Source organism: Gobio gobio (assembly GCF_949357685.1).
Source record: "Gobio gobio genome assembly, chromosome: 20".
In the NCBI taxonomy this organism is placed as follows: domain Eukaryota; kingdom Metazoa; phylum Chordata; class Actinopteri; order Cypriniformes; family Gobionidae; genus Gobio; species Gobio gobio.
Window position 1 is genome coordinate 3,442,158 of NC_137113.1, and position 13,799 is coordinate 3,455,956.

At 35.3% G+C, this 13,799-nt stretch overlaps 1 protein-coding gene across 1 annotated transcript in view; it reads left to right on the forward strand.

Moving 5' to 3' along the window:
- Positions 1 to 12,896, forward strand: part of kcnma1b (potassium large conductance calcium-activated channel, subfamily M, alpha member 1b) — a 195,746-nt gene extending 182,850 nt beyond the window's left edge. The window contains 4 exon segments of the mRNA XM_079846150.1: positions 1,742 to 1,860; positions 4,942 to 5,157; positions 7,404 to 7,432; positions 9,799 to 12,896. Of these exon segments, the coding sequence (XP_079702276.1) occupies positions 1,742 to 1,860; positions 4,942 to 5,157; positions 7,404 to 7,432; positions 9,799 to 9,950 (516 nt within the window). The 3' untranslated portion in view covers positions 9,951 to 12,896.
- The last annotated feature ends 903 nt before the right edge of the window (positions 12,897 to 13,799 follow it).

Below are 13,799 nucleotides of genomic sequence, written 5' to 3' on the forward strand. Positions count from 1 at the left end.
GTATGTCCCTCTTTGGCTAATGTACTTTCAAGATGGAGGGGCAACATGGCGACCACCGTTAGATCCCATTACCTTATGTATTTTCAATGGCATATTATAAACTTACGAGAATACTTTATTACTTGAAAGAAGTAAATATACATTAATGAGCACATATATTTTTGAAAGAACTAAGTATTTTTAGCTAAGAATAGACTAAAAAAGTTACACAGTGTAGCTTTAAATAAAAATAAAAAAAATACAACACAGATAAAAATATTCATAAATATAGCTATGAGAAAATGAATTAAGGTTAATGATGTACTGTAGTCTTAAATATTAAGATACACAGGAATGTATAAGAGGTAAAAGTGCAAACGGGTCGACACATTGAGGTAATGAATGATGAAGATCTTACTGATAAAGTGAATATTAAGTAGAGACATCAAGATGTTAAGAGGCTGGTTTTGAATTTAAGAGCCTGATGGCCTGGGGAAAGAAACTCCTGAGTCTCTCAGTTTTTGCCATCAGACTACGGAAGCGCTTACCAGATGGCAGCAAAGTAAAAAGATGGTTACTGGGGTGGAGTCTTTGATAATTTCAACAGCTCTGCTTTTGCAGCGTTTGAGGTAGATGTCCTGTAGAGAGGGGAAAGCACACCCTGAGATGCGCTCATTTCTGAACATTTCATTGCCTGAATTTCCTCAGCTGTCGCAGATGGTATAGTCTTTGCCTGATCATAAGAGGAGTGTAGGGCTGCTGCTGTCTCTTCCTGAAGTACAATTTAAGTTTAAGTTCAAAAACCGGACGAATCCCTTTAAATATATCATCGGATCAATGTCTTGAGGTGTGGTAACCGTAGTATAAGCGGAATAATTGACTCGTGACCGCATCACCACCTCGGGTGTGCATTATTTTTCTAATAATTCAACGGCCCGGGGTCAATTATTCCTTACATATACACTGTGTTTCACAGAGTTACTAAGTTATTAAACATTATTTGTTAACACTTTACAATAAGGTTGTATTAGTTAACATGAACTAACCATGAACAAAACCTCTGTTCAGCATCAGTTAATCTTTGCTAACGATAGTTCATAAAAATCCAGCTGTTCATATATTAGTTCACAGTGCATTTAATTAATGTTAACAAGATTTCAATAATGCATTAGTAATGTTGAAATTAATATTAACAAAGATAAATAAATGCTTTATGAGTGCAGTTCATTATAAGTTCATGTTAAATAATGAACCTTATTGTAAAGTGTAACCCACTTAATATTTAATTGAATAGTATATTAAATATAATATTTTTTGAATAGCTCGTTGGCGTTTTATATAATGAGCACTAGGTGTTCTAGGCGTATGTTTTCCCTGAAGAGTTGAAAATGGAAGGAAAAAAGTAATGCACGTTCGTTGCATTTTACCATGAAATGAGTGTCTTTATCAAACACGCACTATAACGCTTTATCTCTCATCACAATTCATTTTTATTAAAAAAATGTATTGCATAAAAAACACTGGATGGAGATGCCAATACATTTTCTAAACGTCCATTAAAAAAAACGTATATACACTCAATTGAGGCCGAACATTTGTTTTCTATCCAATAACGACTGATTAAAATCACGTTTACCGAATGAATTTCTAGATGTGCGTCACAACAGAAAAAAGGATATGATTGGATGTTTGGTGACTTGACAGTAAAATACTTAAGCATTAAACACTGCGACAGATTTAAAGTCTATGTTGTTTTTTTCAGGATGGAGGCTGCTATGGTGATTTATTCTGTAAAGCATTAAAGACGTACAACATGTTGTGTTTTGGAATCTACCGGTTGAGAGACGCACACCTGGGATCACCCAGTCAGTGCACGAAACGGTGAGTGAACCCCCGCTTGCTTGGGACATGTGTGTAATTTAAAGGATTAGTTCACTTTAAAAAAACTTTTGCTGATAATTTACTCACCCCCATGTCATCCAAGATGTCCATGTCTTTCTTTCTAAAGTCGAAAAGAAATGAAGGTTTTTTGATGAAAACAGTCCAGGGTTTTTCTCCATATAATGGACTTCAATGGGCTCCAAATGGTTCAAGGTCCAAATGACAGTTTCAGTGCAGCTTCAAAGGGCTTTAAACGACACCAGACGATGAATAATGTGGCGCTCACACCGGACGTGATTCGCGCGAAGGTGGACGCGTGTACATATTGAGTTTACTCGCGCGTGACATTCACTGCACAACAGATGCAAATTCACCTCATGGGCGGGGCTTCTGCCAGCGGCTCGTCTCGTTGGGAAATGGCTGACATGGGCTGTGTTTACACGTCTTTTTTTTTTGTTAAAATCTACTGTTAATGTGTGACAAAACGTAGTTTTAAGACTTTTTCAGTCGATAATGTAGTTGTTTAAAGCTCAAATCTGTGGTTTATTTATATAAAGAGTGCCTATTTGAACATTTTATCTGGTGTTTTCGGAGTTGTGAGCTCCAGCGGATCAGCGGCGCTCAGCGCTCATTAACCCCGGCGAGGGCAACCTTTCCTCGGCCAGTCCTTCTGCCGTCTCCCGCTGGCTCTGATGTCTCTGTGGTGTCTCGAGCTATAATTCGTCTTGTAACGGCCGATCTTTGGTCTCACTGATCTATAATTTGTTCCCTGGCAAATCGTTTAGGCTGAGGGCAAAGAGAAGTTTCATTACTTTATATTTTTAAGCTATAACTGTACGTTGCAGTTGTAACGTTAGCCTACTAGCACTGACTTTGAAGGTTTGACTGAATTGTTTGCTTTGTTTCATGTATAGCTTGTTATACATTACTTATACTTTTGTATTATTGATCATACATAAACTTGCATTTAACAAAAAGAGACTGGGTTGCGTTTCATGTCATTTAATGTTATCACAGTGATAATCATATTGTCTGAACCAGATAATAATATACAGATTTTCTCCTCATTGTTGTCACTACTAGAGCAAGCTCCTGATTGGTTAACGCGGCGCGAAATATCCGCCAAAGTTCCGATTTTTCAACTTGAGCGATTCGCGTCCTTCGCGCCGCCTCAATCGCGCCGCAGAATGCCATTTCGCGTCTCTGCATTGACTTAACATGAGGGTCTTATCTAGACAAACCATCAGTGTCTGTGAGAAACCCAGCAGTATTTATGCTAGGGCTGCACGATTAATCGAACCGCAATAGCGATTTGGCTTATGTGTGATTTTGAAAGGCAAAGGCTGTGATTTTAATGAAATAAATAAATGCCCAGTGTGTCAGTGAAGAGGCTGTGAACAGTAAACGCTGCTCCGTCTGAAAGCACTGCGAGTTTCAGCAACACGTGTCAAACATCTTCACAAACTAGTAATGTGAAGCGTTCATAAACCTGTTGTCCAACCAAATACAACGTTTAATAACAGGTTTTAACTCACTTCATATCATCAGTTGAGCTGATGTGGCTTCTTATCACAGAATGTCAATCAGCACTGAATACTTTATTATTATCAGAATACCCCAGAAGGCTTGCAGAACTCAAATACACCATATCTTGTTGCAGAAGTAATATCTTCATGTTTAATCAGTCAAAGCGTTTGTATCTTCTCTTTATTCAGCTACAGTGCCAGCTTCAAATTAGGGATTTTCCACAGGGATTTCCTGAAAACAAACACTTCTCTGGCGCAAATGTGGTGTTTCTGCTCGAGGGCGCCCTCTGACCTCCAGTATGAATGAAACTTTTGGGTAGGAAATAAGAAAAATAAAACTTCTCTCTAAATAAATTTATATGACAATCCATATGTTTTTCTTCAATGTACAGGAGTTTTAATCCCCACAGTGGATGCACAAGAGGCTCATATTTCATATTAAATACAAAGACTTTAAGAACTTGATGTCACAGATAAAAAGCACATTTGTATAATAATATATATATATTTTTTTACAATAAATCCTTAGACCTTTCTAATGATTTTGTCATAGGCTGTCTGCATACAAACAGGTAACCCATCATTTTTAGTTTTCTGTAAAATATAAATATTATTGTACTGTTATATTTATTCTTAAATGCACTATTTTAATTTTTAATTATGAATGTTATTGTAATAGTAACATTTCTTATTTTTATTTAGCAATAATAATAATCATAATTATTGTCACATTAATATATAAACAAAATGTTATATACACACTTGTCACATGTAAAAATTTATAACTAATAATAATAATCGCATTTTATGCTAATATTTTACCTCTTATCAGACAAACGTGATCATCTCTGAGCTCCGCCATAACTTCCGCTAAGTGAGGTCAAAATACGAGCCTGGTCATAGATATATATCGATCGTAGATGCCTCATTCTACTGATGGGTGCAGGTGCTAATGAGGAATCTACGTATACATCTATGACCAGGCTCGTATTTTGACCTCACTTAGCGGAAGTTATGGCGGAGCTCAGAGATGATCACGTTCATCTGTTAAGAGGTAAAATAATAGCATAAATACTGCTGGGTTTCTCACAGAAACTGATGGTTTGGCTAGATAAGACCCTTATTCATCATCTGGTGTCGTTTAAAGCCCTTTGAAGCTGCACTGAAACTGTCATTTGGACCTTGAACCGTTTGGAGCCCATTGAAGTCCATTATATGAAGAAAAATCCTGGAATGTTTTCATCAAAAAACTTAATTTCTTTTCGACTTTAGAAAGAAAGACATGGACATCTTGGATGACATGGGGGTGAGTAAATTATAAGCAAAAGTTTATTTAAAAGTGAACTAACCCTTTAAAATCTCTTCTGCTCACCAAAGCTGCGTTTATTTGATCAAAAACACAGTAAAATTGTGCAATATTACTGCGGTGTAAATCATCTGTTCTCTATGAAGACTGGAGTAATGATGTTGAGAATCACAGGACTGTACTTTACATTCAGTGTCACATGACCCTTCAGAAATCATTCATATGCTGATTTTGTTCTGTTCGTCACAGATACGTGATCACTAACCCTCCGTACGACTTCGAGCTGGTGCCTACAGATCTGATCTTCTGCCTGATGCAATTCGACCACAACGCCGGCCAGACCCGCGCCAACCTGTCCACCAACTCCACCAACTTCCCCAGTAAGAAGAGCCCGTCGGGCCAGTCCATGCCCTCGTCCGCGCGGCCGGGCCGCAGCCGGAGCCGAGATCTGCGGGACAAACAGAAGTACGTTCCTCTGTGACGTCTCGGACTCATCACCACACGGTTCGGTATCTCAAAACGCAAATTCCGGACTTATTTTTTTACTTCACATGTTTACTCAGCATTAGAGATGTTGCATCTGTTCAAGCCACCGGCCACCGTTTACACGAGAAACCATGTTTGTGTGTGATGTCTTACACGGGTCACACTGTGTTGGGTCAGTTAATCACTCTTACCGTTTTGCACTTTAACTGCACTTTAATCCTAGACCACACCCGACCTGACGAGTGCTTGTGTGGTTCATGAACGCATGACGCCCTGATGTTCCTGCAACGCGGCTGCTGACTCATCTTACCCACATACAGTGAGCTCCAGACGTCTGACGCTTTTTTTCATTATGCATTAAATTAAAATATTAATTTAATATTTATTAAATAATATTACATTTAGTAATTAGATCAATTGCAGTGAAGTCCAATTTGCTTCTTTTTTTTTTTTTTAGATTCACAAAAGTTATGTAAATCATTTCATGGATTCTTGCAATAGAGAAAAACCTATATAATTCATACATAAAATAAGTAAATAAAGCATATTAGAAAAAAAATAAAAAATGCACCAAATATAAAGATTGATAAACGAACAATTGATTAGTGTTTTTAGTTTAAAAATATTACATTAAATAAAATAAAAATATTAAATAAATTACAGATCCAGCAAATAAATGAACACATAAGAAATATACAAATATAAAACCATAAAGGCCAATGAATGAAAAATGACATCTTCATTAAAAAAAAAAAAAATATTGGTATATCAATGTCACAAAACATTTGATTGAATTAATATATATGTAATATTTTTTAACTAAAGCCAATAAAATATTAATAGTAAATTACATTTTCTGATAATATAAATTAGTGCAATTTTTTTTAACAATTTTGATTCACTACACAAATGTCAAACATTTTTTTTATTATGGATTCTTGCAATAGAAAAAAAATATCAAACAAATGCACCAAATATAAAGGACGATGAATGAAAAATGACTTTACTTGAAAAAAACAAAAACAATTGCCGGTTAATGTCAAAAAACATTTGATTATTGTATTTTTAGTTGCATTAAATTAAAATATTAATAAGTGAAAATTGACATTTGCAATTTTTTGTATGTCTACAAATATAAATGTATTTGATTTTGTGTTTTAGTTCAAAATACTAAAATATTACATTTTCTGATCATATAAATTAGTTTAAAATGTAGCCTTTTTGATGGCTAAATGACGTCAAACAAAACATTTTAATTTAATATAATTAACTAAAAATACACTAATCAAATATGACGAGTCAATAAAATATTAATTTTAAATAAAAACTTTGCAATATGCCTTTTTTTACAATTTTAGATTCACAACACATTATGTAATAAAATGTGTATAATTAAATAAATAAATCCATAAAATAAATGAACAACATATCATTTGTTGACCTGTTTTTTTATATTTTTCTAATATCTTATATGAAAAGATTGCAGAAATATTTCATAGTACTATTACTTAATTTTATCCCATGAAAATGGATTCATCAGTGTTTGCTCAGATGTCTGGACTCACTGTATTCACACATTAATATACTGTATGTGCTCATATATTTCAAATGCTTTTATTTTCGATTCACTGCCTTCTTGAGCTGACAGAATGAGAGTATAATCACATGATCAGCCTTGACAGAAATGCATAAGCATGAAGACGCTGTGAAACATGACACAAAGGCCAGACGTCACTCATGATCCCGGAGCAGGTTTACAGTCGGGCTAGTGACAGGTTAATTGTGTTTTAAAAACCCAAACCTGGAGGAGTGATGCTTTCAGATGGACGTCTCTCGAGGGGAAGAAGTGAAGGATGTCGGTTTAAAGAACGCGTGTCCTTTCCCTTCCAAAAAGAGTCATTATCTTCCACGCTCGATCTCTGTCCGACTGAACTCGATGTCCTGATATAGAAATGTTGCGATGCTGCAAGAACAGACATTAGACGGGTGTTAGTAAAGAAGCGAGTGTTTCTGTAATTCACGTTCATCGCTATAATCACATGCTCACACCAAAGCTCTCGAAATATCAAGTGTAAGAGATTTTTCTTATATATGAACTAGTGTATGCGAGATCTCAAACATAATAAAATATTTTTTTTTCTGTATTGATGATGTGAAGTCTTTGCTTCTCTGCATCAGAATGAGGATGTGTCCACTTACACCATGTACTTTACCTTTCTTTAAAGTGCGCCCAGGACGAATAGAGCGGTCTCAGGTATGGAAAGAAATGCATGTCATTCCTGCAACCATCTCTCATGATTCAGATGGTTATGAGCTGAAAGCCCGTCACGCCGGCATTGATTCTTTGCTTTCTGAGCGGAAGCAAAGCCGCTTTTCCTGGCCGTGCATGTCTTCTGTAGAGTCAGGCGCTCTGCATTCCTTCAGTAGTTTGTCTTGATGCATACGAGCTCCCATAATAATGCTTTCACCATGGCGACCGCCTGTAGAGATCTAGCTCGTGTTTGTAGTTCATGCGTCCTCTGTAGTTTGCATGGTTTTGATTTCCAAACATATGAGCATGATTGCAACAGAATCATTTAAAGTCCCTACATTGCAAATTATCTCAAAGGCATTCATCAAGAAAATACAAGTTCAAAAAATCCTGCTAAATATTGCTTTTTTTGTTTTAATTCCTAAAAAACAAAGAAAGTTGGTGATTAAAAAATAGTCAAAATATTGCTGAACATTTTCTGGTGAAGTATAAAAAATAGTGTGCAAGTTTGAATAGAGACATGCACAAGAAAATATAGGTTCAAGAAATGTCTCTACAATGCAAATACTCTCAAATGTCTAAACAAAACAAACATTTTGCAATTAAATAATAAACTTAAATAGACCATCAAGAAATACCTATGAAATATTGCTCTTTCACTAAATTATAAAAAAGTCTTGTTGAACATTTGTTCAAAAAAGTTTGAATTTAAATATTTAAAAAAGAAAACACGATCACATGTACCTAAACGCACAAGAAAATATTTTACATTTTAAAGTCTCATGCTCATCAAGGCTGCATTTATTTGATTAAAAATACTGTAAAAAAATATATTTTTTAATAAATGCTGTTCTTTTTTCACTTCTAATTCATCAATGAATCCTGAGAAAAGTATCACAGGTTCCAAAAAAATATGAAGTAGTCCAACATTGATAAATCATAGAATGATTTCTGAAGGATCATGTGACACTGAAGACTGGAGGAATCACTGGAATAAATTACATTTTAAAGTATGAGTTCACTTCAAAATGATAGTTTCCTCACCCCCATCTCATCCAAGATGTTCATGTCTTTCTTTCTTCAGTGGAAATTAATTTTTTTGAGGAAAACATTCCAGGATTTTTCTGCACATAATGGACTTCAATGGGAACCAACGTCTGAAGATCCACATCAATGCAGTTTCAGAGGAAGAGCTTCAGAGGCTCTGACCGATCCCAGAGGAATAGAGGAAATCCTGGAATGTTTTCCTCAAAAAACTTCATTTCCACTGAAGAAAGAAACACATGAACATCTTGATGAGATGAGGGTGAGGAAACTATCAGGAAATGTTCATTTTGTAGTGAACTCATCCTTTAAAATATTTTAAATTGTAATAATATTTCACAATATTACTATTTTTTCAAATCAAATAAATGCAGGCTTGGTGAGCAGAAGAGACTTCTTTCAAAAACATTAAAAATAGTAACTTGTCCAAACTTTTGACCGGTACTGTATGTAATAAATGCATGATAAAGAAATCCACCAGACATTTTTTTTAGCAATATTTTGTGTGTTACTGGAGAAACTGCTCTTGTTTTGACTTTCTTAATTGAACCAATTATGTTTTTATAGATAAATGCATGATCAAGAAATCCTATGAAATATTGCCAATTGCAAATAATATCAAATGCCTTCACCAAAACCAAAACATTAAAATATACATTTTTAAAAAACACTTAGTAACAAATGCATGATCAAAAAATCCTACAAAATATTGCAGATTGCTTTCCAAACTATTCAAAAAGTCACAATTATTATACATACATTATTTCCTTCACCAAAATTTTTTTTGCATTTAAATAATAAAAACACTTATTTACACACATATAGATAAATGCACAAGAAAATAAGAGCTCAAGAAATCTATACATTTTCTGAAGTGCATAAAAATATTGCTGATCCTTATGATTTTTTTAAACTCTATTTAACTTGCATTTACCAGTATATTCCATATTAAAGGGACAGTTCACCCAAAACTGAAACGCCTGTCATCATTTACTCGCCCTCATGTTGTTCCAAACCTGTATGAGTTTCTTCTGCCGAACACAAGAGAGCCTATTACCCACCTTACCATCAACTGTTTGGTTACTGACATTCTTCAAAGTATCTTGTTTTGTGTTCAGCGGAAGAAAGAAAACAACATGAGGGCGAATAAGTGAAGACAGAAGTCAAATTTTTGGGTGAACTGTCCCTTTAAATCATTCCCTGAATGCATTATAATTTGCACATTTCAAAACTCAACCATGCACGAGACGCTGCATAGCTAAACGTTTGCTTTCCCGTGTGTGTAGAGCATGCTTCAGGCCTAAATGATGTCAATCGTTCTGCAGACAAAAACTGGTACACAGATGAGCCCGAGAACAGCTTCAACAGGAACACACAACTCAAACACACCAACACACACGCGGCCAATCAGATCAATCAGTACAAATCCAGCAGCAACATCATCCAGCCAATCAGAGAAGTGGAGGAGGAGCCTTGAGACGACGTCTGGACAAACCGAATGTGACGCTGCTGCTCATCGACAGACTGGCTGTATTAGACTGTGTGCATCTGAATAATCGCATCACGCTTTGTTTCTCCATGACTGGCACAAATGTACAACCGACAGACCTTATTCAGAGCAGCGCCACGGCCGGGCCTCATTTCTCAAATGTTGTGTAGAAACTGTCCTACATTTCATCTTAAAATGTGCAGACGTGTGATTCAGAGAACGAACGCATGCATACAAAAACACGTCCACGCCTCTTATTAAAAAGTGAAGTTTATAAAATCACAAATGATCTTAAATGGTTTCAGATCTCCGGCTTGTTAACGCCACCTAATTAATGTCGTCAGAGATTACATAGAAGTTACTCAGTCAAGAGCAGTGTCAGTTGTCGTTTGTTTGATTAACATTAAAATCACAGACATCAGCAGGAGTATTATGGTGCGTTCACATCAGATGCAAATGAAGCTTTTCGCGCAAGTGATTTACATGTTAAGTCAATGCAAAGACGCGAATAGACATTCTGTGGCGTGATTCGCACGAATGACGCGGCTCTAATTGAAAAATCTGAACTATGGCGGATATTCACTCTGCGTTAACCAATCAGGAGCTTGCTCTAGTAGTGACAACAATAAGTACAAAATCATATGTGGATACCCGGAGCTGTACGATACATCTTCATACTTTATAGAAACAGGAATAAAAAGGATCTTGCTTGGAAGAAAGCGAATAAGGAGGTCGGACAGTCTGGTGAGTTGTACCTCTTTACTCAATTTGAGCTCTATATAGCCTAATGAGACTACAAGCTAGTTAAAGCCGGCAAATTGAGCTTGTTCGCCGTATTTTAAAACAATCCATGTCAGCCATTTTGCAACGAGACGAGCCGCTGGCAGAAGCCCCTCCCATGACGCGAATTTGCGTCTGTTGTGAAGTGAATGTCACGTGTGAATGAAGCGAGTAAACTCAAAATGTTCAAGCGTCCAACTACGCATGAATAGTGCGATTTATTCGCGTCTGGTGTGAACACACCTTTAGGCTACTGTCACTTTAAGAGCGAATGCACAGATCCAATACACTGACACTGAACATCTCTCTCTACGGTTTACATTCACTTAATCCATAAACGACTATGTTTACGAGGATACTCACCGAGACGAGCATTCAAGTGCAAGAATATGTGAAAGAGCTCAATATAATATTCAGTGCTGTCTGAGACGCCGCGGACGTGCGCGCACACATCTTTCCACACAGCGTGTGAGTAACGAATCGAGTTCCCTTTCGAGTCTTCTTGCGCTTGAATATTTAAATTGCCACGGCTTAAACTCTTGTGAGGAGGTGTTAACTGTCCCGAGTGTCGTTCACGCCTGTTGACATTGCATGAACCAATCCGAAAGTACAACCCACTGAAGAGATGCATGTCTATCCCAGACTTGTGCGAATGACAACGCGACTGAGCGTGATTCGTGCAAATCGCTCAAGTCGAAAAATCTGAACTTTGGCGAAAATTCACGCTGCGTTAACCAATCAGGAGCTTGCTCTAGTAGTGACAACAATGAGGACAAAATAATATGTGTATACAAATAGCGCCATTTATTCGCTCAAGTCGCGTCTGGTGTGAACACACAGTTACAGATTCGCTTTCATTGCCGTTAAAAATCTAAGATGGCGCTGCTGTTAATAAGGTCTATTTATGTTTGGATCGATTGTTACCAGTTGAGGTTTAGGAAATAAGCATTATAATAGCTAAAGAGAGAGATATAGACGTATACATAAAGAAGAGATGAGCGTAGAATATACTACACTTACTGTAGATGACAGAAATCTCTAACTATAAGCGAAATATGTATAAATAAGAGTTTTATAGGTTAGTCGGCACATAATTGGATTTACATCACTTACTGTACAACAAAGTACTTCAAGCCAAAGAGCTTCGATGTCTGATCTGGTCATGTGATATTGGGCGGCACACGTCGCGAAGAGCGGGCACAGGTCCTCCCTCGGTCCGGGTCGCTGCCCGGCACGGGATTGGCGACAGAACCCCCAAAAAAACCCAATCCAGATGCTGGACACACCTAGAAAATAAAAGGATTATAGCCGGATGAAATGGCAGCTTCGCCGTGTTCTCGTACCAATGATTATGCATTGTAGCAATAAACCTGCTGTTTTGCATTATTTGTTTTGATAACTATGCTTTCTTTTTGTACCTCAGCTATAAATTGTGAGGGTTAATACATAATCAGCTCAGATCTCATATTAGTAATGTGAGGATGGAGGTCAAAGTTCAAACATTCACTGATTAGTGCCGTTTCTGAGAGCGATTAAACGCATTCCACATCTTGTGCCGACAGATTTGATCTGCAGTATTTTAGACGTGTATTTATCTGATGAGGTTTTTACTGTTAATAACAAAGTGCTGTTAGTCATTTACATGCTCAGACCTGTGAAACGTGAGCTCCTGTGTCACTTCTTCAGTCATTCCAGTGTTTTATATCAAACCCTGATCAGGTCAAACGTGTGCTTTATTTATATATGCGTCACGTGAGCCTTAACTGAGCTGATCTGAGATCAGCGTGCCGGGCAGAACCGGACTCGAGGGAGGAACCGCACAGACCCGCTCCGGCGAACAGTGCCATCATCATGCAACAAATTTCAACATTTAAAGACTGGATGACTGAAAAGTGACATGAATTTGCTCAAGGTATTTGATTGATGTGTCATGAACACAGATGTATTTAAAGGAAAACGTCTTAAGCATTCAGTGTGGATCCCGTGGTTTAATGAAAGCGATGGGAAGATGAGCATTTGTGCTGCTGATGAGTGTTTAACATGGCAACGCTGATATAAATACAGTATATTATAATGTACAAAAGGCTGTAAATAAAATGTACATGATCTTATTTTGTATTTTCACAGAATAAATATGGATGTGTTAGTGCTGGTAACTCTGTGGTTCTTTGATGCTTTTATTCAGAGTCTTGATGCCAGTCATAAAACCCACAGCTGAAATGCTTATTAAAAAACACACAAACAAATAAAATTAAGTGATGAATTAAAAACAAAAACGAATGAATAATTAAAATAAATAATACATTTTGTAAATGTATATTTATTTATTATACATTCATATGAATTTATTTAAAAATGAATGATACATTAAAACAAAATTGAATGAAATAAAAGAATTAATGAACGAATGAATAATTAAATAAAACAATTTGTATAAATTTATATTTATTTAGTTAATATTATACATTAATTTTTATTTATTTTTTAAAAAATTGATAAATGAAAAATGAATGAATGATTAAATAATTTGTGTAAATGTATATTTATTTAGTTAATATTATACTTTTATTTGATAAATGAAATAAATTAATTAATGAACGAATGAATAATTAAATAATTTGTATAAATGTATATTTATTTAGTTAATATTATACATTAACTTTTATTTATTTTTTTAAAAATTGATAAAGAAATAATAAATAAATTAATGAACGAGTGAATAAATAAAATCAATAGTACATTTTTATAAATGTATATATTTAATGAATCAATATTATACATTAATATTAATTTATAAAAAGTTATGAAACTAATAAATTAACAAATAAATATTTAAATAAAATAAATAATACACTATTAAAAAAGTCACAAAAATATACAATATTTTTTTATTAAATATATATTTATTTAATTAACATTATACATTAATATTAGTTTATTAAAATGAATTAAAAAATACATTTAATGAAATATAAAACTAATTAATGAACGACTGAATATATATATGAATGAATATATATATACACACACACACACACACACACACACACACACACA